This window comes from Plectropomus leopardus, chromosome 8 (genome assembly GCF_008729295.1).
Source record: "Plectropomus leopardus isolate mb chromosome 8, YSFRI_Pleo_2.0, whole genome shotgun sequence".
Lineage (NCBI taxonomy): Eukaryota > Metazoa > Chordata > Actinopteri > Perciformes > Serranidae > Plectropomus > Plectropomus leopardus.
In genome coordinates this window covers 11,384,977-11,412,236 of record NC_056470.1, presented here as the reverse complement: position 1 = coordinate 11,412,236, position 27,260 = coordinate 11,384,977, and the positions used below count along the sequence as shown (strand labels likewise).

Below are 27,260 nucleotides of genomic sequence, written 5' to 3'. Positions count from 1 at the left end.
CTTATATTGTATTCAGCTCTTTTCTGTCCTCCTCTGTTGTGCTGTTCAGCTTTTCTCCGTCTTTCTTTGCAGCCGGCTGGAGAGGGGAAGCACCAGAACAAACCAACTCCAAAAGACTCTTTGTCCCCCAGCATCAGAAAACACGCTTGCACTCTTTCCTCCCTTTGTCTGTCTACCTCCTACATACACCCAGCATGAGCATGAGTCTTTCCCCTGTCTTCAGCTCTCAACAATGCTCCATCTCTGTGCCCCCGGCCCACACAGCAGAATACCACAACGGGGCGCCGTGAACTTCTCCCTCTATCTGGCACACTCATTGTCTCGAACACCCAGTCGCCGCTGTCTCACTCCTCTTTTCTTTATCAGTCGCTTTCTCATCGACGGTCTCTCTTGCAATCTCCATCCTTCACTCCCTCCGTCTCTCAAAAGTGGTGACCTCACCCCACACCCACATTACAGTGACTTCATCGGGCAGCAGCTGCAGTCAAGGCCGCAGAGCAAAGTGTTGGTGGAGGGGACAATTAACACCGCCGCCGTGTCTGGGACGCCAGGGTGAGACTGCTAAAAGGAAACTTCTGGAAGATATCAACCACCTCCGTTTCTCATATCGAGGCACTTACTTTTTTAAATCTGCATCTGTGAATTTCATTTGTCGCCAGTATCAAGTATCAAGTGTTGTCTGGGAAATGAGAGTAGGGGTACTGTTCAAGGCCGCGATCGAGTCTCAACAAGGCCACCAACTTCACATTTCGTCCTTTCAACAAGAAAAGTAGGACAGGGTTTGTTTGTAAAAAACAAACCTCTGAGATCTAAGCTACAGTTTGCATGGGAGGTCCGTTTGCTGAGTGGCAGACAATTCAAGTCTGTAATGTTGACCCCAGAATTTGTGGGTAGTCCATGACTGAAAAAAAAAATCCAGAAATGTGGGAAAGAGCTGCCCAGAGCCACATGGATAACAAATAAGCCAAACAAGTGTCTGGTGAGGAGACGTAAATATCTGTCAGGCAACAGAGTCAGGTATTTTTTTCAAGAGTTGAGCTCCACGACAAGAAATCCAGAAGTGAGGGAACAAGACGTGAACAGTCGGATCTTGTCTGTAAATGTTAACTTGGCTGCGGGGTTACAGTAGGTTATTTTTTCGGGCAGCCCCGTGAGGAAGGTGGTCAAGAGTCTCAATTAAAGGCTCCAGATCAGATTTCGAGTGGTTTGGGTGTTTTACAGCTCTGCAGTGGGTCTCTGTGGTTACAAAGCTTCAGATGTCACATTTTAAAGTTTGACTGTTAAAGTTACATTTCAGCACTTTATTTTTAACACTTTAAGCTCTGGGTGTCTAGTTGTTGTTTTTTCTTTACTTCACTTTTTTCGTAAGAGTTATGATATGGCCACTAAGAGGGTCTCACTACACGAAACAAAGCTACTCATTTTAACCCTTTAAAACCTGGATCAACATCAGTCTTCTTGTGCTGCATTCCTTTGCCTTTAACAAGCATTTAAACCTTTGAAACATGAGCAAATAAAAAAATACACTGGAGAAAAAGCTATCAGCAACTAGACCCAAATTGTCCCAGAAAATTTGAAAAAAAAAATTGAGATGTGACAAGAAAATGACCTGAAAATTAGCTTTAAAAACAAGGAGGATAATCATAAAAAATAATAATAACTAGGGAAAAATATCAAGGAAAGTTTATTTACAAGTAATATAATTATGTGTTAAAATTAGGATATAGAAAAAAAATCTCTAAAATTATAAGGGTTTTTTTTATTCTATTCAGTTTTATCACTTTTTCAGGTTGTTTCCTGGTCTTGTTCTTTTATTTCTTTTTTTATAATTTTAGGTAATTTTCTTGTAAATTTTTACTTATTCCTTGCACATTTTTGTGTCATGTCTTTCTATGGTTACTCATCACCATTTTTCCATGTTTTTGTGAGATATTATGCCAATTTGCTCAGGTTTCATAGGGTTAATTTGCAATATGTGTGCATCCAGTGTGATTTATCCTTGTACATTACATATACATTACATATTTTCTTGAAGATTTCTAAAACAGCCATATACATAAACTAAAGCTAGTACAATAAAAGGTCAAATTATTTCAGGAATAAATGTTCAGAGAGTCGAGCTGTTAGAACAGGCAGAGACTGCCATCTGCTGGACATTGTACTAATTACATTGTACTGTATAAGAAAATAACACTTTGCCAGCCTGCTTCATTATATTCACTCCAAACATGACTCATTTTCATCAGGCATTCAGTTTAAGTATTGGTTTTGGCAGATAAGTGAGGAGTAGTAACTAGGGTTTTCAGTCCTTGTAAGGGGAAAATAAATAAATGCGATGGTTATAGTTTGGGACACTTTTTATAAGTAGCACTGAGTAACCACACATGTCAAATATGTGTATTAATACAGGTTTGTAAGATTTGTTTTATTGCATGCTTTGGTTTGGAAAGTTTTTTACAAACTTGGATATATTGTGACATACAGTGTGTTTTTGTTGTTAAAACAGCAGAGGTGTGTCCAAGATTGTCAACTGCTGTTATGTTAAACTGGTTTATACTTTTTTTAAGAATGTTCATCAGCAGCAGCACTCCTTCAGCAAAGTTTCATCACAGTTTGCCTGCATGAGTATGTGTTTGTTTGTGTGTGAGTGTGTGCGTGTGTGTGTGTGTGTGTCAGAGATGCTGGTGCAGCCACAGCGCTGTGTTGAGGAAGCAGTCGGCCTGTGTGTCCACTCTGGACAGAGAATGTCCGTCTTCTGGAAACCACAATAATCTAGATGGGCAAACAGAATGATGGGCAGAGCTAAAAATCTGTCGTAATTATCAGTTTTATTAGTCTTTATGAGGGTGTGAATAAAATAGGGAGCCGGCACTGAGTTAAAACCTCTGTTGCAGGCTGTTATGTTGGATCAGATTGTCCAGGTTTGTTTATTGGGTGTACTGGGTACCTGACAGGTGAAGCTCTGCTCTTCAGTGCTTTATAGAGCTCCAGACCCTGGTGAGGAGACACTCGCCTGTCTCTGCCCCCCAGCATCAGTAACACTGGAGCTTTGATCTGCAAACACACACAGGTAGACACACTGGCATGAAACCATTTCCAAGTAATGTGCTATGAATTTTTTCATAGCAAATTTTTTATTGAATTAGGTCTAAATGTCTACTTAAACAAAATAAATACAGAAATCGGATGGACAGATTGCCATAGAACGCTAAAACCATTTTTTTTATGCATCGCCATCGGCCTTTCCTCTTTTACGACCTGCAAGGCAAACTATATTTTTTAAAAAATCATTACTGATAAGCTGTGAGACAAGCAAAGCCATTGCTCTAACTGGGGTGTCTATAGGTATAGCCGCTTAAATTTAATGCTTTTTAGGGCCTTTTCATGATCATTTTTAACCACATTTAAGTTGATTTTTGGTCATATCATCTTTTTATTATTCAAGCACTGCAGGTAAGTATCAAGGTAAGAGGAATATGTTGTCCTGTACAGGTAGGTCCTGTAAGGTAGGTTCTTATGTATGAATATGGTTATTAGAGTGATTTAGGTTCATCTACATTTTGCCAAGAGGAACTGTAAGTGCAAATATAAAGTAAAAAGACAGTATTAGGTTCAGCATTAGATCGGGAATGTGGACTTTCACTCAGAAGAGTTTGACTCATTTTGATATAAAGAAGTTAAAAGATGGATAGAAGTCTATGTGGGTTGTTTTCACATTCAGATTAAAGTTCTGTATTTAAAAGTGTGTGTGTGTGTGTGTGTGTGTGTGTGTGTGTGTGTGTGTGTGTGTGTGTGTGTGTGTGTGTCTGACCTGAGCAGCATGTGTGATGGGTGACCTCTCTAACATAGCAGCCAGGGCCTCAGCAGTGGGTATCTGGTCATAGGAGTACTGCAGTCCCACACTGGTGTAACGCCTGCAGACACAGAGACGACAGGAACAGTCATTTGGTTTGAATGTGATTCAGTGAGGGTAAAACTTATATGCGGATGAGCTGTTTGTGTTCATGTGTGTGTCTCACCAGTCTACTATGTCACTGGTGCCCAGTAAAGTAGCAGCGTTGATGACAGGGTTCCTGGCCGCACACGCTTTGTAGAACTCTGGGTACTGACCAACCAGATGACAAGACAGGAAACCCCCGTGAGAACCACCAAACACAGCCAACCTTTCGGGGTCAAGGGTGCTGTCCCTCTGCAGTGCCGTAAGCACGGCTGTCTGGGTAAGGACAAATTATTTTTAGCTCCAGAGTAATACTGAGCTCTTAAAAAGTATGCCAACCTCACTCTACCCAGGACTCTGTGTCAGCAGATACCTGCACATCTTTTACATCCTGGCTTCCTATCTGACCGATCAGGGACAAAATGCTGTCCTGCCCGAACCCAGTGGAACCACGGTAATTTACTGGATAGAGAGACACAAAGAGAGAGAAAGAAGGAAGACAGTTAAATCAAAAGACGAATGGGAAAGCCGTTGATCATGTGAACTTGGGATTTACTGCCTTAGTTTTCTTACTGGGCTTCACCAAAGAAACTAAACCAATCTGCTTCTTCAGAGTTTTTTTTTTTAAACAGCTTTTATATACCCTGACACAAAAAAGACACAGATCACTTTTACAAAAAACCCTGTTCTCTTGTGACGTTTGAAGAATGCAAACGAGCCTTCATTTCGATTAAAGCGGTGGTTCAGCATTTTTTGATTTGTTTGTTTGTGCATGTTGCATGTGTTGTGCATGACAGAAGTGATGGCATGTCACCCATGAGCACAGCAAAGCCAAGTTCAGTCAGTCCAGCTGTGGTGCAGTTCCACTCTGCTGGGAACTGAGAGTGGGGGCCACCTGGGGGAGCAAACAAATAAACACAGCAAAACCATTATGGTAAGTAAAGCCATGTCTTACCATGGAGACAAAAACAGCAACCACACAGATAAGTAAACACAGACCATGGATGAAGACAACCAGAGGCATCTTGGTTTCTTGGAGAGGACGAGACGGTTTAACCAGAACAGCCCCGAAGTCTAACCCAGCTGATGAGAGGAAGACACGGACAACAAGAAAGACAGAGAGAGGGAGAGAAAGAAAGAGAGCTTGACATCACAGCAAGATTCAAATTAACAGAGTGATGGATCTTCCTCATTTCTGACCCACTGTCAGTGTGTTCATTGATGTGTGTGTGTCTCATGCTCACAGTAGTGTGTGTTGTCCTCCTCTGGCGGAGGTGTAACATCTAGAACTGTCCAGTGAGAGTCGAAGGTCATGATGGGCTGCTGCAGGGTTCGCCAGGTTACAGCCTCACCTGCTGATGGGAGGAAACCCACTCTCTGCACACACACACACACACACACACACACACACACACACACACACAGACAAACACAAACACATGTGGTCCATAAAACAAAGAAATTACATGGGTTTTTTGACTAATCCTGTTTAACAGTGCCGTACACTGCATTTTTACATAATGCTCATTGTTGTATATTTTATGCCTCTCTGTGTGTGTGTGTGTGTGTGTGTGTGTGTGTGTGTGCTAACCAGCGTGGGAGGTGTGTTAGGGCTGGAGCAGCAGACAACCATCAGGTCTTTCTGGACTGTCAGCAGCTTCCAGCTGCCATAAACTTTGGAAAGATCAGAGAGACCTGCAGAGGTGAGAAGGCAACAACAAAGACAGGAATTGAGAGAGAGAGAGAAAAGAAAAGTAACTGGCGGAAAGGCAGAACACAGAAGAGACAAACAAACGCAAAGATGAAGCTCTGCTAAACAATTTAAAAGGGATTTTGAAATGATGTCCCCACATTCAATTGTGCAGCTGTTGATGATTTTGTGTTCAGTACTTGTGTATTAAAATGATGCATTTGAAATAAAATAATTTTACTTTGAATAGTTAAATTATCTTAATTATAAATGCACATTGCTGGCAACTTTCAGCTCTTGCAAATTTTTTATTTTCTCCTGAGGACATTTTGAAATATAAGTACCAACAAAATAATTAGAGTTACATTTTGTGATGAAATGTGGTAATCTATAAATTGTGTTTCACTTGAACTTTGTGTCATCCTTTGTGCTCAGTGCATGCTCCTATGGCATTTCTGTAACTTCTGACTTTTATTTTGAAATTCCCAGACAGGATGTTGATGGAAAGACTGCACCTGTAGGTCTTGTCGTACCTTCCTGTTTTCTCTTGTGCTCCTGATGATGAAGATGAGAAGGTGAAGGAGGAGGGAGGGAAGGGGGATCAGGAAGAGAGGGAGGGTGAGAGTCAGAAGGAGGGGAAGGAACTGGAAGTGAAAGAGAGGGAGAAGGGGGAGGTGGAGGAAGAGGGGAGAGGGGAGTTGGAGGAAGAGGAGATAACAGAGGTGAAAGAGAAACAGCAGGAGGAGGGGGAGTAAGAGGAGGACAAGAGGGAAAAGCAGGAGATATAGGCGGATGGGGAGGCCAACAGGGGGAAGGAGGAGGAGGAAGCAGAGGGGAGAGGGGGGGATGAAGGAAAGGAGATGGAGGAGGAGGGAAAGGGAAAGGGAGAGATGGAGACGAGGACAGAGGAGAGAGAGAAGGCGGCGGAGAGGATGGACTCTTACTATCAGAGAGGGAGGTGACTTTGTTTGATCTTCTGTCGACCATATAGAGATCCTGAGAGAGAATAAATGAGTCGTGTTTAAACATAATCGTGATGAGCACAAAATGATACAATTTCGAAAATGCAGGAAAACAGTGTACTGTAAGCGTTCTTTATTTAATTGAATAATTCAACATTTTTGTGAAATACACTTAGCTAAAATTTAGACGAGAAGATCTATACCATTCCCATGTGTGTGTATTGACTGTGAGGCTCGAGCCAGAGCTGGAATAAACTAGAATCACTGCCACACGGTTATATGCCTCCACGCACCAGTCAAGTTGCACAGTTTACATCCACGTCTGTGAAAACATGAACGCTTCACACACATCTTCCTCCAGCAGATCAGCAACAGTTTTGAGATTACAGTCTCCATTTCAGTATCTGACCAAATATCTCCCTTTTTGTTCCTGAGATAAGACGTTGAGTAATGGCCAAAAAAGGGCAAACTCCGACTCTTTTACTATAATGAGTATTTTTAGTCTCAATTACTTTTTTTAACTTCTGTACTTTGAGAATATAATTTTTTATCTTTCTGGATGAACGTATTTCCCTTTTAATTGAGTATTTTCTAAAATGTGGTGTGGCCTCTTTTACTTAGTTAAGGGATCTGATCTGATCTGTTTTAAAGAACATTATTTTGCAACAATTGACCTTTGACTTTAGCGTTATATCCAGTGAGACATTTGTGTGAAATTTGAGCATTTGAATTCTTAAATGATGGCCAAAAGTGGATATTATTGCAGAATTTGAGAAAACTCCCTCAAGCCCGTCTTTAGATATTGCTTTCACAAAACTGAGACATGTGCAAGGTCACAGTGACCTTGACCTTTGACCACCAAATTTTAATCAGCTCATTGTTGAGTCTAAGAAGTGAACGTTTGTGTGAAATTTGAAGAAATTCCCTCAGGGCATTCTCGAGAGATCACATTCACAGGAATGTGGATGCCTAAAAAGAAAGTGCTAGCCTGGCTCTGCCTAAATGTAACAAAATCCACCTAACAGAAAACTTACTGGTAAAGACAAGTTGTGATTTTTACATTTTGGCTAGTGTGCTTACTACACACATTAGATAAGACACTTAATAGGTGGTTATTACCTTCCAGTTTCTGCGGGCGCTGCTGAACACCACTCTCTGACTGTCTGCAGACCAGCAGCAGGATGGCAGAGCCTCATACACACCTGCAAACTCACCTGAAACAGACAGACATGGACAGAACTGATGTTGTAATTTTATTTTTTTAAAATAATCCTATATCAGATCTTTTATTCTTACATTTTACTCAGACTTGTTGCACCTGCCAATTTCGGCGTAAGCAAGAGTTACCAGCTTTATAAACAAACATGGACATTCAGTGCTAAACTGGACATTAAAAAGCCAAATAAGGATTGTATTTATAGTTGTGAATAATGAGCAAGTTGCTCTGGACAAAGATAATTATATAAATTTAGTCTAATATATTGTACAGATGTTGACTTTCTGATGCCAACCAGCAGTATATTCAAGTCAATTAATGCAGATGACATAACAAAAAGGTGCCAGTTTAGAGGTGTCTGGATTGAAGTGCAAAGTTTTAATCATCATCTGTATTGATGATAACTCTGAGATTAGTGTTCTTCCATAAAAAAAAAAAAAAACATGGAGAAAAATATCCAAAAACTATGCACAAAAGTTTTATTTCTGGACATTGGACAATCAATCAAATCCTCTTTCACCTTGTCCAAGACAAACTGTAGAGAAAATAGATGTTAGATGTTCCCCCAGACCTATGTTCCCTAAGATTAGTACCTCCGCCAATGAGGTAATGTTTTAGCCCCCGTAATAACACGGGCAACCTTAACCCCTAACCCAGTTTTGGAAGTGCCAGCTTTGATACTGAGGACTGAGGGAACAAAGGGCAGACCCCGAAAAATACTCTATTAAACTAAAGAGATCTGCAGGCTTGCTGCTCTTTGAGGCCATACTTGGGCAAAGCGTTTCTTTGAGCGAAATTCTAGTGTCAGCACGCTAACGTGCTCACAATGAAAATGTTAGCATGTTCATGTTTAGCAAGTATTCACCATATTCACTAATTTAACATGTACACAAGCTGACGTTAGCTGAGGCTGATGGGAATGCCATTAGTCTTGCAGGTAATTGAACATAAACCAACTAATTAGCAAATCAATTTTTTTTGACCTGTTGATGGCACAAGATGAAAAGTCAGAAGATCACCAAAGTAACCACAATTCATCCTGAGGGGGGCAAACACGTGTGTGCCAAATTTCACAGCAATCCAACCAATAGTTGCCAAGACTTTTTACTCAAAACCATAAAGGTTAACCTCATAGACACCAGTGACACCAGATGAAAAGTCAGTGGATTACCAAAGTCATTAGGATTAAACCTCTGGTGATAATGAATAAAAAAGCAGACCTTACCATCTCTAGAGCCACATCACTACTGTAACAGTATGTAACTTACCACTCTGTGGTCTGTTGACAACATCCAGCAGTGTCGATGTATTCCTGCTCTTCAGGTCCAACTGTGGGGGATTAACAGTCACTTTATTAAAAGAAATACAAAATACAACCATTTAAAGTTGTGTGTCCCTCACCAAAGCCAAAATAAAAAACAGTTCCCTCCCCAGTGCTTATTTTTTTTTAAATGCCTTTCCTGTTTTGTACTACCCCTTTTCCCCCTCATAAATAGCTAACAGTCCCTAACCACCGAGGGAGGCGTCAGCGGCTACAGGAGCGTGCGCAGAATGCCTTGGCCAGTTTACGTGTTTTTTAAGAAGTCCACTTTTAGTCAGACTGACACAATAATTTCACTTTTTCAAAACATCTTGTAAATGTACTGACTGTACAGAAGGAAAACACAGATACACCTGCAAAAAGACGCACGCACGCGCACACATACACACACACACACACACACAGTGTACCTGCTGCAGACTGAGGCACTGGTTGTGAGGACCGAACACTCGACCCTGCAGGTAGATCAGTGTGGACCCGTCTGGGCTCAGCCTGGGACAGGACACCGACAGGTTGTCCCCAGACAAACACTCTGTTTTGAAGTGATAAGGATGGACAGGCGTCAGATAGGCAGAGCAGAGAGAGTGTGTGAGTGTGATTTATTAACAGTCAAAGACAAAGTGCTCACCACAGTTTCCATCCAGGTCGAGCTTGAATAACGATGATCTGAAACAGGATTTTACGGGAAAGAGAAACAAAAAGAAACTGCAGACGGTTATTTCCACTGTTTGGTTTGAACCTGTACAAATTAACTGTATTTTTACATGACTCACTAAACTAAAGGTTTCATTTTTTTCTGCTTTGTTGCTGCTGTTTTTTCATTTTCCTTTTCGGTTTTGATTCAGCACATGCACAAAGAAATTCCTCCCTGCCACCAACGTACCATAACAACAATTAATCACTTTTATGACGTGAAAAAGATCATAATTAGTGCTTTCATTATGTGTTTAAAAATAAGGTTTTGTTTAAAAACAGATCAATAATGATCAAATTACACTTCAACCCCCAAATGATGATTTGGTTATCAAAACAATGTTTTCTTCACTAATTCAATATAACACGGGGGAGTAATTAATAAACAAATGGTAATTTGGGAAGTAAAGTATCCTTCAAAGGATTCGGTTAAGAGAGAGAATTAGAAGAAATAACAGTTTCTTCTTTTTTTTTTATTTTTCTTTTTTTTACACTTACCCAAATGAAAACTTGTAATTTTCAAATATATAAATAACATTCACTTGACATTAGTTTCGTCTATTTCAGTGCTGAAGAAAAGGCTAAAACTGAAAAGAAACAAAACTCTCTGACCTGCGGTTGGAGCAGAACTTCAGTCCGAGTCTGAATGGTTTCATGGTACCAACCAACGAAAAACACTGATTGACTCCCAGGAGCCCATAAAGCCTGGAGAACAGCGTGTGCGCGCACACAAACACACACACACACACACACACACACACACACACACACACACACACACACAGACAGATGTGTTTAAAATAGTAATAAAAAAGAAAAAAAACATTCAGAAGCCAAGAGGACATCCTTCTGTTGGTATCATTGGGACACTTAACTCCACACAATTACACTCCAAAATCACAAACACCCTGTAGTGTCAGATGAAGTATCTGAAAGTTTCTCTGTCTGTCCTCACCTGTCCCGGTGAGAGACGTCAGGCAGGACGTCCTGCAGCATGCTGACGGAGCCGCTCTGCAGATTCACCACACAAATCACTGGAACGCTCTTATTGGTCAGAGCCTCGCCCCAGTCTTCGCAGTACACACTCCTGTCCTGTTTGGGCACAAAACACACACAAGCAAAACATCATATACATCAGCACTTTTCAATTAACATTAATGTCATTTTCAAAAGAATTGATTGTACAATTGGATTAACGTTCTGCTTGTTAATCATCTTAATGCACCTCGATCATGTGTGCATATTATACCTTTCTGCATGCAGATTCCCCCTCGTGTGTTCCTATTGATGCATTCTTCATCTTCTCAGCAACATAGAGCAGTTTGTTCTCACACTCTGACCACGACAGACAGCCAAACTGGGCTGGAGACACACAAACACACACTGTTTAATCTTTGCATATATAACCTGGCTCAGTGATGATTAGCTATTTCTTTCTTGTTTGGGGAAACGAAATGTGTGGAAACACAAAAACGTCATCTCACCGTCATCGTAAACTCTGCCGTGTTTGTTGAGAGCAGTCAGGTTGAGACATTTCCTGAGGCCATGGTGGTCCCAAATCTGAACAGCAACAAGCATAAACAACAACAGTCTGTATAATGCTCTTACGTTGATCTCAGAGGAAACTGTGTCCTGTTTTTCTCTCACCTCGAGGAGCTGGTGGCCACTTGTTTCCCTGACAACAGCCCTCTGGCCTCGAACGGGAGAGAGTTCACTCAGTAACCTGGAGAGCAGATTTCGCTTCAGTTAAAGAAATTAAATGCTTCACTGCACTCTTAACAGCTGTTTCTGTTGCATCTGTAACCACACACACTGTGGTCTCGTGCTGCTACATCAATGCAGCAATGTGAGAAGTTCAAGCAAAACAAAGACATGATTTTTTAGCTGTTGTTACATTGTTTTAAATCCCACCATAGCCAGCAGATTTAAAATAAATGGTGAGAAGTATCTGCATATCCTAAACTGCTCGGATTAAATATTCAGGCTACAAAAACACAGTGATTTATTTGAATGCAAAGTTGTAATGAAAAAAAAAAATTAAAAATTGCAAGAAATTAGTAAAACTTACAAGAAAAATACCTGACAATACTTTTTTTAAAGAAAGAAAAGTTAACCAAAAAAAAGTTTTAAAAAGACGTTTTTATCTTTTTTGTGACATAATTTTAAATATAGTTTCCTTGATATTTTTCCCATGTTCTTTTGATCATATCTATATATATATGATTCCCCCGCCCAGCTAAATTTTTAAATAATTGCTTTGTCACCCTTTACTTACTTTTTTTGCTGTTTGCGGGATATTTCTTGTCATGTTGCTCATTCGTTTTTGTTTTCCTTAAGAAATCTAACTAATGTTCTCAGGTTTAAGTGTCAGTGAAAGGTGTCTGAATGAAGCACAGAAAAACTGATGTAATTCCAGCTATTAAAGGGTTAAAGCGAGGGTCATTCAGGGAAAATTCTCACAGTATTTTTCGTCTGTGTGTGTGTGTGTGTGTGTGTGTGTGTGTGTGTGTGTGTGTGTGTATACTCACTCTCCAGACACAGGTGCACAGGGCCCTGGTGGGGAGGACAGTCCTGATGTTCTTGCGGTCGTTGCTGTCGGTGATCAGAGTCCACTGCTGCGAGTAGCGAAGTCTGGAGCCGCGGACGAGGTCGCTCTGACTCCACTCTGGACATAAACACGGTGACACCTTTCACAAATTGAATCAAATTATTTAAATCCTTACCTGAGTGTTACAAGCATGCAGACTGCAGAAATTGCATGCAGAAATTCCAGTAACATTTACTGATTAAAATGTAATATTACATTTACTTCATTTTATTAGGAATGGGAATCAATCCAAAAAAAAAAAGAAAAAAATTTGGGAATCAAGAAATAATAAGCAGAATCGATAATGATATTTGTATAAAAAAAAACAATAAACACACATAAAAACCATCCTTAATTTACTGTTACTCTGATCTTTGATTGTGTTTATTGTTCAGCTTTAAAATATCTTGCCTTATAACTTTACGGCATCTTGAGGTTGCGTAAAGAAAATCTTATATGTCATGACATTATGTAATGTTTTATGTTATTTATGTTGTGTCAAGGCCTTTTGAACAGCTGTTGTGTTTGAATCAGAGGTAACGGTAGTGCAATAACAACGACATGAGTGTCCTTTTACCGAACCTACAATCTGTACATTATCCAATAAACAACAGACAGGTTGAATGGTTTTTGTCCAGGGGAACAGATGGATTCACTCTGTTAACCTTTTTAAACCCTTGAGACGAGATCACTGTTGTCAGTAGCAGAGCATTTGAACGGCAGGTTGTCACGAAATCAAAGGAAATACTTGAGGTCATAGTCTTTCACACAGGGGTTTTTTATTCCTGCTGGAGGGATGGATTCTATAAACTATTATAGCTTATAGTGAGCAAGATATCCAAAAAACTACTGACCAGACTGTCATACATTTTGATCTGGTAATGCATCATCCCCACAGAAGGATTTCAAGCGTGCCCGACGGGCCTGGAAGGAACTTTTACTTTGTAAAACTTCAGAGAGCCATTTTAACTTTAACTTTTTATTTAAATTTTTACTTAAAAAAAGTTGTTAGCTGTTAGCTGTTAATATCTAATAGACTATCAATGAGTACTTCCATATAACCCCACTTTAAAAATCTGAACTATACCTTAATTATTCTGAATGTCTTCAACACTGACAAACTGTATATAATGTTGAAAGTCTCCGTTTTGATTAAACATCAACCAACGCTATTTAAACAAAGTTTGGCACTGAAAATTGTCATATTCCAAATTCTAAATATTGGCGGAAAGATTTTGATTGCAATTTTAAATGCATATCGATATTGGTTATCGTCTCAATAATAACAGATATCAGTAGTGACCCTGAAAAACCAATATCAGTACATGTAAATTAGATATATGTATTTTATGAATTAATGTTTGTAAAATGTGTAAATTTATTTATTTATTTATTATTTATTATTGAACTGCTTTTGGCAGGAACATATTTTTGTTCATGTTTTGGCAACAATGTGACGAACATTCATGCCAATAAAGCTGACTTGAACTGAAATTTGGGAGACAGAGAGAGAGCCAGCAGCTCACCTGTAGTGACGGTGTATATCCGGACCTCCGGCTGCTGCTCCTCACTCACGCGGGCAGAAACAGGCGCGGGGACGCAGCTGACCTCTGCGTAAACCCCGGTCACCTGTCCGGAGTCCATCTGCGTCCACTGCCGACCCACAGACCCACAAACCCACAGACACACAGACACACAGACCCACAGACCCACAGAAACACAGAAACACAGAAACACAGCTCACGTCAACTCACCAACCTGCCACACTTGCAACGTCAGGAGCTCAGACAAGTTACATGCAAACTCACGCACAGCGTTTTACCGTCCGCAGCTGCTCAGACGCTTAAACAAGTCGCGAGGCTCCCGGTTCCTGCGGCTCCGTTCATAAATTTATCCACAAAACTCTGTCAATGGTTTCTCGCCTCCCTGAGACCTGAATCAACATTTCACAGCGATGATTTTCACCCCGGCAGCGCCTCCATGTTGAATTCATGAATGGACGATACCACTTGGGCTCAGTTTGGAGGGGTGTAATAGAGAAAAAAGACCGCACAGAGGCAGCAGAAGATCACAAAAACAGTCCGTTTCGATCGTAATGATTTTAGTTTCAAACATTTTTATTTCTACTAATTAATATTAGTAATGCTAACACTCAATTATAATATCATCAAAGTGTTTGAGTATTTAACTACCATCAATTCAGCTATTTTAATGTACGTCACCAGCGCTCATTTTTTTTTATTTATTTATTTTATTTATTTATTTATTTATTTTATTTTTTACAATTCTATAAGTCTGTTATCTCTTCTGTGGGTTAACCACATATAAGAGAGTTTTGGTTCTAAACATTTTTTTAAGAAATTATGGCAAAGCAGAATCCACAAACTGTGACTGGGGAAAAAAGTGTGTTCAATATGTGTTCAAGGGATTATTTTCTCTGAAAATAAATATGACGGTCCCATTTTTATCTTTCATTGTCTGCCTGAAAAACTGTAAACATCATGGCCTCATAGTATCCTTTCACCTAGATTTAACATTTTAGATGTTTATTACTCACAACCGCTTTTGAATTTTTCAAACTTAAACTGCTTTGTTACAAAATCTTTGCCACAAAAATTTTGAAAATGTGGAAGACTGAAAAACTGTTCGATATTGCTCCCATGAACATATGATTTCATAGCAACCAAGTCAAATAAATATACTGTGTGTGCATTATCTAGTGTGCAGACTCTTTTTTCACCACTTTCACTTGTTCTTCTGTCCAGCACCCAGCATTTATCATCTGGAAGTGTGTGTTTTGTAAACCCTATTAAAGGCAAAGTGGAAAATACTATAGTTTGCCACATCTGTGCCTCAGGCTAACCCTTTCTTAATGTTAATATAGTGGTAAAATCTCATCACTTTCTTAAATAACAATCTAACTAAGATCACAATGTGTACATATAACACTTATTTTAACCCGTAATTATCTGTTGTTCTTGCCAGGGAAGACAGAAATTACATCTCCTTTCAGAAGTGTTTGAAATTACAAAGAACACCAAGAACATGCTTAAATAGTCTTTATTTCATTTGATCCATCTTCTGTCCATGTGCAGTAACACCAGAGCCACTGATGAGACAGTTTGGTGAAGCTGTTATTTGAGAGGCCTGTTGTTGCTTTTCACCCAGGGTGTCAAACCTGATTCAGCAATTCAAAGCTGATGACTTTTACACCAGGTACAGAAATTCCCAGGCAACTTTAAAGTCTGTTTTTAAATTTAATATAATTCAAAACACTTGACCACAATTACAAACACCATCGAACTTCTGATCAGCAGCTCTGGTCAGTGGCCTGTTTGTATTTACAGCTCAAGAGAAGGAAAATCATTCAAATGCAATGATTCAAGTACTCTTTACCATAAATCCCTATGTACACTCTGCGATGCATGCACATGGATAAACTGCATGAACCACCAACCTGCATTAAAAATATACATGAAAAAAAAACTAGAAATTCTTTCTTGTCATCCCATTATTGTTTCTGTAAACAGTTCTTAGCATTTTTAAGTTTCTTAAAAATCACACAGTACTGCTCTTTTAATAAATTAGTAGGTGAAATACATTATCCACCAGAAATGGTTAAAACGCATTTTTCCTCTAATAAAGAATATTAATACAAAGATGACAATCACTGATTTTTTTTTAATTAGGCATCTTCATGTTTATGTGTCTTTATGTGTTTTATTTCATGATGTTAAATAAAATGTCATTTAAAACACACTCTCACACAAACACCACACACATTTTCTCTTAGGGTTGCATTGTTTGTGAAGTCAGTTTCTGGTTTGGCAGCTGAAGACAGACGACGACTGAGGAATAACGAGGAATATTTAGTCCACAGTAGAGCGGAGGATGAATATTTCCATGGCTCTTTTTGCTTTGTGTCACAGAAGTTGATGGTTGGACATTACACTTCAGAGATTAACCAGGACTGATTATATCCAAGAAAAGCAGCTTTATGTGGAAAGTGAAGTCAATAATTAGGATTAAAAAGACTCGACTGACCTGTCAAGGCACCAGGCAGCAGCTCAAGCTGAGTATCAGAAGTAATACTCATCAGCACCAAAGAGGGTTGCAGTGATTGTAACACAGACGGCTTCCACAGATGTCAAGTGTCCCAAAAAGCTTCAAAATGTTTGAGTCTTACAATGGAACTCAATACTTTTTTTGTATTTTTAATGATAAACTTTATAAAATACACTTTGATATCTTTTACTCTGCTGTGTAATGTAGTTGTTTCATTCCCACGTGAGGTTTAGCATTGTTTTACGGTTGATATCCACTTTGAAGCATCAGAACTTATATTTGGGAAATACTGTGAGCAACTTTTGCAGCTCAGAAAAGCATTTGTCTGTGGCAGCCAGGAATAACTGGCCATCTGTAATCTGGAGTATTAGTTTGCAGGTGAAGAGCACAAGTGAAAAAGCCCTGTAGATTTTGTGTGTCTGACAGCTGAAGTGTTGAAGGCATCATTTTGCATTCATTTCAAAATAGCCAGAGGAGTTCCTCACACGCTCGTCCATTCACTCCATCCTCGTCCTTTTCTCACATGACGTCCGCCCGTTTGTCCCTGACTTTGTTCCTCTGTTTAGTCCTGGCCTTGAAGGCAGCCGAGTTGAAAAGATGCTGTTGAAGAGAGAGATGAAGAGATGAGTGCAACTGTATTTTTTCTCCTCTATCTCTAAATACACTGGATACCTTTCTTTGTATTTTATGGCTGGCACTTGTAACTGGACAAGGATGCATCGTGAATGCAAGACGAGGAAGGAAAATCCTGACACATGCAATCACACACTCCAAAGTCAGCTTGTTCCAGCATGCCGGTTGAGATTCAAGGACAGAAGAGAAGCTGTTACCTTCTCAAATCGAGAGATCTTGTTGCCTTTGACGGTAGCGTCCAGGATGAGGGGAGGGCCGAGGCCAAAGATGTCCCTCAGTAGTGGGTTGAACTGCAACAAAAAAAAAAAAAAAACACACTCTAAAATGACCAAACATGGGGTGTGGACATAAATGTACAACTGTGAAAATGCTGATTTTTGTGTTTATTTTATGGCAAGACCTTTACAAGTCAACAAAACTGAAAAATAGAAATGAATGGATCAGTCTAAATGTGAAATATATACTTATGACAGCTTTGAAAACTTTTCACCTTTAAAATCTGCTAAAATATGATGAATTTAATTAAATCAACTGAAGCGTAAACTCGTTTTGCTTATCAAGGACCTAAATGATCATTTCCTTTCTAAGGTGTCAATAACTGTAACGTTTTGGCACATAAAGTTGCCCTTTTGCTAAAAATCGTATTTAGAGCACATTACCTTACAAATCTCATTTTGAGGTGGTGCGATTCAGCCACACACACGTGTCATTGTGTGTGTCACCAGCATCACACACCACACAAAACTACATTTTCTTTGCTCACAGCCTGCTGCTGAAACTGGCTCTGGAGACAAATATAGCGTTCTTACTCAACTTATGGGGTTTGTGTAATGGTGTCCATGCCAGATGTAATCACAGTCATTGCTTTAAGATATAATATGTATGCAGATAATTCGGCTTTCAGTAAAATCCTCCAGAATAATCAGCACTGAAGAAATCCAAACTGGGAGAAACTGCAATGATGGCCATGCTCCGTCTCATGTTACTGTTGTGATTGGGAGCGCCCCAGCGGCAGAAAATTACACACAGTTAAAAACTAAAACTAGTATCCCTCTATCGAAGTAAACCCCAAAAATGTCAAACAACAGCAATCATGTGACGCTGCAGTGCTGACCAGTTGTAAGTGATGGAAAATGAGCGGACGGTGAAGATTCACACTTTTGGAGAACACTGCTGGCTTCAGTGTGTTTTCTGACCTGTAGATGGTGGCTGACTCCAGACTCCAGGATCTCTTTGAAGGCATCGTAGATTCTTCTCCTCATCCAGCTGTCGATATAAACGCTCTCCACTCCAAACCTGATCCTCTCCTCGCTGAAGTCGTCGTTCTGCAGGGAAAAGAGAGAGGTCAGTACAATGTCAAAGTCAGAGCACATGTGCACAACTCAAAAATGAAAAAAAAAAAAAAAAAACATAGTTCAAGAACCGATTTAGTCACACAAATAAAATTGAATTTGAAATATCATAGTTGCAGCTATAAAACATACCTCTATGTAATGCAGCACCTCTCTGAAGATGGAGCGCTGTTTCCGCCTGTCGTTCTTGGCTCGATGCTTGTTGCCATCTGTGGCTAAACTCTTCAGACATTCACACAGACTTTCGCTGTCTTCCACCTCAAATTCCTACACACACACACGAGATATAACTGTAGCACATAAACACATTGAACCCCCCCGAAAAAACCCTCAAGGCCAAGATATGGGTATAATGGTAAAGTGAGTTTCAGCAGTAAACATGCACCTGCTCCCAAAGGTATAAAATTGTCCGTGTGTGTTTACCTCGTCTATGTCCCGTCCCAGCTCCACCAGCAGGGCGATGGTCTCTCCCACTGCTATCCTGTAGTTGACGTCACTGCTCTGCAGACACGCCTGTAGTTTCGGGAGGTGGCTACAAGGAAGACAACAGAGGGAGAGAGTCACTGTTACTCACCACTGATGACTCTTTACTTACTGCAACATACTTTTTAAATGTCACATCCATGAAGCTTAAAAGAACTAAACTGTTGGATTATCATGAAGAATATATTATTTATTATTTATTTCACTCACAGGTCAAGCAGCACAGTCAGTTTAGATGCAGGACAGAGGGTGACCAGAAGAGACCAGGCCTGCAGTGCGGCGCTGTGAAGGCCTGGACTGCCGGGTTTTGGTGTGGGCAGCGTTCCCTCTCTGTTGGGGTAGGAAGACTTGAACACGCTCTCCAGAAGGGCCAATGACTTGATCAAGTCCTGAGGGGGGGTTCAGGCGTGATGTTGAGGAGAAAAGAGAGAAAATGTTTTGAGCGATGGGAAACACTGTTGATGAATAACAGCACAATAATTAGTAAACGCAACTAATCTTAAGCTGCTGCAGACACATGCAACAGATACTAGACCCACATAACATTTGATAAGATGCTTTTGTTGCTTGATATATTGTGGTTTATATATTAATAACAATTGGCAAACTGAAAACACCGCCCCCCACCCCCAAACAATTATCAGCATCATGATGGACTCAAAGCAAATTGTTCTTACCTCTCCCTCTTCAGCGGTAGAGACATAACAGCACATCCCCAAAGCTCTGGCACACTGATGGAGACACACGCAGTCCAAGTCAAATAACAGTTAAGACATTTAATTAAACAGAGTGAACCTGAGATCCCCCTGATGCAAACTTGAGGTTTGCTAACATCAAAACATGTATGACTATTGTAATAGAGTTGCTGCCATGATCCTAAAACCTTAATATTCTGATCTTGTCCTGGGCTGTTAATGAAAATAATCTGGGAAATTACAGCATATGTCACTCAGACTTGTTGAATTATATTTGTTGCTCCTGAGTTTCCATCTCTGACAGTCCAAATGGCTGCTGTTAATGTCACACTGTGGAAGCGGTCCTCAAGAGTCCCCTAAACGCCGATGTGTGTTGTGTTTTTTTGTCTTCAGTTAGTTTCCAAAATTGACACAGTGAGCACAAAATAGTGTTTGATGAGGGCCGTATGACACAAAGCTACAGCCTTGACAGGCCTGGAGATCCTCATTAAGTGGACAGTCCATCTAACACTGAATTTCTGAGTTTTGACTCACTAAACTTATTGCACAACAACGGAGGTGAAAATGAGGTCGGCTGGGTGGAAGAAATCCATTATGAAGAAGTTGAACTCAGGGAACCATTGGCTGAACCAGATGTTTTTGGATTTGTTGTTGTTACATTGTTGCCCTTTAAACTGCATTCTACATGACTTATTCTTGTCACCAGTATTTACACGTGCATTCATTCATTTTTAATTTTCTGCTCTTTTTTTGGGAGTTGCTGTAAATGACAGACAAGTCCATGTCCAAAGTTCTGCACAGTATCAAAAAAGGTTTATGTGATTACTCACACTCTGGCGGGCTGCTATACTGGCGCTGTTGTCCATCAGAATTGCAGTGAGGATGGGGCGAAGCATCTTGAAACCCTCCTCTGCCTCATCTCCACCACCCAGTTGGATGCACAGCAGGGTGAAGACCGTGGCCGCCGCTGCCTGCTCTTCCACGCTGCCTGGAGAGGAGGAACAGTTTTGATGTGGTTAATTGCAGTTGTTATTGACTGCGTTTCTTTGCCAACTTGAGAAACTGAAGATGAATGTTTTCTGCACTAGCAGGTCTGATATGTCTTATCTTGCCCTTTTTAAGGCTCCTTTCCAGGCAGTCGCTGATGGTGAGGCGTCTCTCTGTCAGAAAGTCGTACAGCACTCTGGAGGAGAAGGCCAGTCGTAATGACTCCAGACCTGCTAGACGTGTCTTGGTGCTGAGAGATGCACAAATAGAGCCAAGGAGATAGAGATAACCAAGGTTGGTGTCAACTGGAAGATCTTTTATTAACTTTTACATGTCTTTTTGTGTATTTCTGACTTGTCCTCACCTCTTATCCATCAGGTTGTCTATGCACTGCTTGAGTTTGTCTTCTGTTTCCTCCTGGGCAGTCTGCTCATCCACCTGCTCCCCTCCTGTGTTTGGCCAGTCAACATGTACATGATTTTGTTAACTGTATGCAACGCTAATGCTTCAGTTTAGGTTAAATTTGACAGTCACCCCACAAAAAGGGTGCTAACTGGAATTAAAATGCATATAAACTGTTTGCTGCATTAATTTCCTTTGGTGTATGTAAGCAGTTGTTTTTTTTTAACTTTATTAAAAATAGACACAATTTTAAAAAGCGTTGTGTATAATCTGCGTTTTTGCACAAACCTGTGCCATCTTCCAGCACAGAGGTGCTTTCACTGACACTGCTGCAGTGACTGAGAACATCAGATGTCAGCTCATCATCGCTGGCACCCGACTCACCCTTCACCCCATTTCTCATCCCTAGAGAAAAAATACAGACAGATTGGGAAATAGTGAGGAAAGGGAATAATGAATGAAGGAAAGAGTGAGGATAAGAAGATAGAGGTGGTTGTATTATATTTAGATGATGAAGGACGAGAAAAAATAATAACTCCGCAATTTCAAAACTCAAACTTGGAGTCTTGGTCAATGCAAAAGCTCAGATTTTTTGGTTCACTCAACGGAGCAAATGTGGATGAATCATCGCTGAAAACAAACAAGTATGAGTGCAGGATGTTTTCACTCTGGGTGAAAAGCGACTTGCAATCATCTGATCTGGACAATGCTGAGCATCTCTATCTCATCTCTCATGACAGGCATGAAGAGGACAGCCAGCTTATAACCAGAAGTTGTTAAGTTAGGGACAGAATACAAAAAAAGCTTGTAGAAATGGGAAATGATGAGCAGCACTATGGGAATTAAAGTTTCCAAAGAGGAAGCCACAATGTTGATGGGCATTTTCTCCCTTTATTGTCCAAAATGTTGCCTAGCTTGCTTTGTACTGTCTTTTCCTCAGACTACGGCATGAGGGAGTGGACCAAATAGCAGAAACTCGTAATAATACTTTTGCAAAAACAGAATTAAGTTTCACGTTCACTGCAACTGGCGTTCTGCTTCTCCCTCTGTGCCCAGAGTATGCTCTGCGCTCCAAGAGTGAATATCCAAACTGTATATTCAGAAAACTCTTTTTTAACAGTTCTCTATAAAAAGGTTTAAAAAAAGAGCCTCGAAAATGGTAAATAATAAAAGGACGCATCCCAAAATTAACCAGAATTTAGCTGCAGGATATTTTCCAGCAGTGACTAATAGCAGGTTTAAGCAAGCTGACTGTAGGCTTACTCTGCTCAGCTGTCTTTCTTTGTCAGTAACTGTACACCAGTACAGCCCGCATGCTAACACACTCAGGCCCACATACAAGGATGAACAGCAAACACAAATCTGTCATCCACAAACCTCAACTTACAGTCTTCTTCTATAAGGCATCAAACCACCTCCTGTCAATTTTACAACTACCCTGCAACAGGCCACTGTCATGTTTTATCATCACTCTCGCCCACACACGCGAGCTGATGTTCCCTTTGTTAATAAGCAGGACACGATAACAGGAAATGGCAGATATCAAAGGGAGTTTCCATTTTTCCATTTGGCAATTCTCCATCATCTTATACGATTTTATTGGTACAAGGCATTTATTAATGTTTTCTACTGTTCCATCACAGCTCTGCCCTGTCTTTATGAAGAGTGTGTTAGTTTGTTACACAGAGTCTGAACACAACAGGGGGTAAGAGCCAGGCAGGCTAAGCTAAGCTAACCCTCAGGTTCCTGCTGGCTCAGGACTTTCTACTGTTGCTGGGATTACTGGAGACCAGAGTGGCCATTCATTTATTCATTCATTCTTTCGGTGTGTACGATCCAGAATGCTCAGACTGTGTGTGTGTGTGTGTGTGTGTGTGTGTGTGTGTTCAGGTCAACCAGGACAGCCGAGGTAAGCTAGAGGTCACACTCACTGTTGCAACAATGCAACTTGAAAGTTGTAGTGGGAAGTTACTGAACACAAATGAGAGACACAAAAAGATTCAGAGAATTATCTTTAGTCCAGCTCAATATATGCAGGGGTCCCTGCCCCGTCTCTCTTTCAGCGAAGGGGTCCTTGCCCTGAAAAACTTTACAGACCCCTGGACTAGACTATCATTTAAGGGCTTGGAAAACGCCATTGCCTAACAAATCGTAACAATAGCAGTATAATTAGTGGAACCTGTTTGGGCACTGTAGTTTTAACACGTCTAACTGCTGGCTGCTTATGAAATATTTTACAGTTGAGCTGACAGGATAATAGCTGGATATCTGCTCAATGCCAAAACTGTACTGTAACACAATGATACAATAGCTGAATGTTGAGTTTCTATTAATAGTTACCTTTTCACTCACATCAGTATATTACACAGTCTGTTGTAAAACTGGGTGTGTAAGAGCCTATAGATCTGACCAAGCAACACAACGTAACGCCTGCCTGACTTGGAAATCATAAAAGATTTTTTTCTGCTGTTCTTTTACTGGTTGATAACCTTGTGAAAAAAAATCCAGTTTTTCATTGTTACAAGAAAAACCTGGCTGCAGCCCTCGAGCCTTGACAACCGTGCTTTCCTTATGCAATATTCAGATTTCTTTGGAAAACAGCCGGCAGCCTCTCTCATTCACAAAGCTATCGTTCACCACTGAGATAACACCCCTGCCTGCGAGCCTGTATCAGTCAGCAATTTCCCAGTCATCATCCATGAACCCCAGGCCACTGAACCTGTTACTCCCTCAAAGCCACACACACACACATCGTGTTACATATGCACACACAGCTACACACCTTCCCACGCCGACCTGCCCACACACATTTCAGTTATGGTAAGTGTGGGCTCCCTGCTACGACTCACGTGTTGTCTCCACCTGGCTACTTTATGCTTACATAGCAATCAGTCAAACAGCTCCAGCAGTCAGAGAGAGTATCTGATGGTGGACAAACCAGAAGTCTAAGCGAAACAGGGTGGGAGCTTGTTTAAGTTACTGGACCATAGCCTTGTAGTACAAACTTTAACATAAAAACCTAAATATACTTGTGTTCTCTCTACAAGCTGTTGCCTCTCTACAACTTCACAAATGTAACATTAGATTCTGTCATAATTGCTGTGCGTTTCACATTTTAACAGGTATTAATAAACACATGGCAGCAGTTAGACATGTGGGTCGGGTAAGCCACAAAGAGCAATGATGACACAATTACAAATTAAACCAATTCCTCAGTATACCATGCAGCCAAGATTAGTACACAGGGTCGAGAAGAGAGACTCCAGGGAGCAATGACTGCCTGAATTCCATATTTTTCTGGGGCTAGCGCAGGTAAGAGAAAGAGGTTGAATGGTTGGAGAGATTTCAACCAAATTATTGCCCATTGGGGGCACACTCAGGCGTAGGCAAGGTTGGCAGTGATGAAGCAAGACTGGATGTTAGCAGCCAGTTGTAGGTGAACAGCTTGTGTGTATGAGAGGGTCAGATGTGGATAAACCTCCCTTACAGTCCTGTGCTGTTCATCTTTTCAACGGCCATCACACTCAGCATGATGGTGAGGTGTTTGCTCATGGTGTGACATGCATCATGACTGAAGACAACAAAGTGATTTTAATGCCCCTGTGCAGCAAAACTACAAAAGCTGCTGTGTTAAAGTCAACCAGCAGTCAGCCTGGGCAGGTAATATTTGTGAGGGAGGGAGAAGTTACATTTTTTCAGAGCTGCTGGGAAAAAAAACGCAGTGAGTATAGCATGAGAGAGGCTGGTGGGTTTACTCCATGCACTGCAGTGAGGTCCAAGAGCTTCTGGACAAGCCTCCAAAGCTGGGGTCAGGGGTCAAGGGTCAGAAGAGTTACCTTTCAGCGAGGCTTTAGACGACAGCTGCAGCTGAAGAACCTCCTGACGAAGAGAGCCTGGAGATGACGTGTGGACGGAGGGATGAATGGATGGATGAAATAAAGGGGGTGTAGATTGGAGAAGGAATGATGGGCGGGATTGTGAATGAATGAAAAAATGCAGTAATGACCATGATGGAGAAGAAAACATCAGAGGTGAGCTCTATTTTTCCATTCATGAAACTCTGCATTGTAAAATATTGACGCATGATTAACAGAACTGCATAACTAATAAGTTAGCATATTTTTAATAGGGATGTCCAGATCGGATCGGAAGGATCGGCATCAGGTTCGATCACCCATTTTTTAATTGATTGGGATCAGTTATTTTGAGCATGCACCCCTCCAAAATCTTTGTTTAAGTTCGCTGTCACAAAGGTTTCCTAAACAGAGAGCACAATTTACAGCCAATACTCAGGTTTATTGTAATGCTGCTACTACTATATGTATAAACTGTTTTTCTTTCATGATCAACTTAAGCTGCTACATCACTCTAGGTGGAATTGAAGTTTTGGTTTTCATTTTTAGTTAACTAGTTTAACTAAAATGCTGTAATACGTGGAATTGTGACCAAGTTTTATTTGTTGTGACTGGTAGAATTTGTGGAATTATATTACTCATTTATAGTGTTCTGTACTTTTATTACAATGCTACACTAAGTGGATTTCAGAGTAATTTCTAAAGACATTTTAGTTTGTGTACTTAGTTATTTTATTTTGTTATTTAAATGCTGCACCAAGTGGAATTGTAATGAACTGTATCATATAAAAATATTTTGTGTTTGTTTACTTATTTATTTTGTAAAAATTAACCTTAAGGAGTGGTTTAGATGCAAAAATGTTGTCTTGTATTGCATTGCAGAGCTACTAAACTGTCAAGAATACGTACTGGATTGATTTTAAGAACTTTAAAGTACAGAGTTTGCACTGTGCAGTTGTATTACCGAGCTAAATACAAGTCTTGGTTTTGGACTCCGTATCGGCAGATACTCAATACTAAATGATATGTGATCAGGGAGGAAAAAAAACTTGATCGGGACATCCCTAGTTCAGCACAATCTATATCTATAAAAATGAAGTGTGTGTGTGTGAGTGCGCGTGTGCGTTTAGGAGCTGGCACGTGTGTTCTTTCCGGGCGACGTCACTCCATGAAACGTGAGGGGGCTGAAACGCCCTTGCTGGCACATGCATGGTCCGCACCACTACTGTATAATCATAAAAACGTGTAGCTGTGATGCAGGAACTTCACAGCACCCAAAGATCGTGTGTAAATGCACTGAAAAACCATGTTGCACTTGTTGCACGGGACATTCCTCTTCACAGTTTTTTCCACCTACCTGTTTTAAATAGCATGTATGTCATTCCGGCTAAAAATAACGTGGTTAACCTTAGCACTATATCTGCAGCTTTAGCAAATCAGGGTCCTCCTGAGCACTAGCAGGTGTCATAAAATGAATCACACTTTTTTGGACAATTCTTCAATGATTTACACTAATTTATATACTCATTAAAGTGAGTGGCCTCGGCATACATGTCAGACTCATGCAGACTGCACTACTAAGCTGCAGCACTATTTATAAGCCACATGGCTGTACATGGCAAGCTGGAAATCCATATACAAGTCAAGTAGCTGAAGTTAAAGGAGCAACAAGCTGACTCATAGTTTTATCATAAAAGCCATATGGCAAACTACTACCGCTACTAATCTTTTTCAATTGGAAAGGTGTGGCGATCGTGATTTACAGCGTCTATCACTTTCATAACTACCATATTCAGTCATTTACACTCCTGCTGGTTATTTGCCAGACGCTGAATGTTGCGTGAGCACGGCCGCTATTGCTGCACTTACCCGGCTTGCCGGAGCCACGTTTCCCCTTTTTACTCCGTGGCATTTCGAGTGTCGCTTTGATCCACAGTTCACAACACAGCTAGCTGTTGTTTGCTAGCTAAAGTTAGCCTGCTTTCAGTCAAACTGTCAACTCCGCTCCTCACAGATTTGACAGTTGATGTGGAGAAGGCAGCAGCAGACAGCTGGAGAGTCTCCGCGGTTTTTCCTGACAGCTGGGTAAAAAGCTCCCAAAATTACACCTCCTCTCGCACTTTTGTTGACACTTTGGCTAACGTTGGCTAGCGTCGTTTCCGAGGAGCCACCGCCAACACGCTCAGCAACTCTCTGCTTTCTTCACTTGTGGAATAAATAGTTGTCCGTCGGCGAAAAAGTCACTTTGCTCAGCTGTTTTGACAATGTATTATCTGTGATTGTCCCCCGGTAATCTGTATCTAATACCACGTTGAGATGGTAAGTATTTTCCAAAGTGTTTGGGACGGAGTTTTGAGCACGCTGCTGTCGCCAAGTCCACCAT

At 40.6% G+C, this 27,260-nt stretch overlaps 2 protein-coding genes across 4 annotated transcripts; both read right to left on the bottom strand.

The window, feature by feature from the left end:
* Positions 1-2,626: 2,626 nt before the first annotated feature.
* zgc:136971 (S9 family peptidase) lies at positions 2,627-14,351 on the bottom strand. Its single transcript, XM_042492685.1, is given in 25 exon segments — positions 2,627-2,772; positions 2,948-3,054; positions 3,812-3,914; positions 4,020-4,213; positions 4,311-4,399; positions 4,752-4,832; positions 4,937-5,020; positions 5,182-5,314; positions 5,529-5,632; positions 6,572-6,623; positions 7,709-7,803; positions 9,074-9,134; positions 9,537-9,658; positions 9,755-9,792; positions 10,432-10,469; positions 10,471-10,524; positions 10,775-10,786; positions 10,789-10,911; positions 11,069-11,181; positions 11,304-11,379; positions 11,467-11,542; positions 12,348-12,379; positions 12,381-12,484; positions 13,933-14,059; positions 14,340-14,351. Coding segments are annotated over 25 exon segments (2,130 nt in total). The 3' UTR covers positions 2,627-2,672.
* A 1,099-nt stretch (positions 14,352-15,450) lies between these two features.
* ifrd2 (interferon-related developmental regulator 2) lies at positions 15,451-27,260 on the bottom strand. Of its 3 annotated transcripts, XM_042491977.1 has the most exons (13): positions 26,747-27,260; positions 24,860-24,916; positions 21,312-21,428; positions 20,986-21,070; positions 20,747-20,871; positions 20,465-20,622; positions 19,617-19,670; positions 19,150-19,328; positions 18,880-18,988; positions 18,589-18,723; positions 18,301-18,429; positions 17,302-17,394; positions 15,451-17,071 (listed from the first exon to the last, which is right to left on the bottom strand). In XM_042491977.1, exons 1-13 carry the CDS (start codon positions 26,787-26,789, stop codon positions 16,991-16,993), a joined length of 1,365 nt encoding a protein of 454 aa, XP_042347911.1. In that variant the 5' UTR covers positions 26,790-27,260; the 3' UTR covers positions 15,451-16,990. The 3 variants fall into 3 exon arrangements, with proteins under 3 accessions (XP_042347911.1, XP_042347912.1, XP_042347910.1); XM_042491978.1 differs by lacking the exon at positions 24,860-24,916; XM_042491976.1 differs by lacking the exon at positions 26,747-27,260 and having other exon boundaries at positions 24,860-25,322.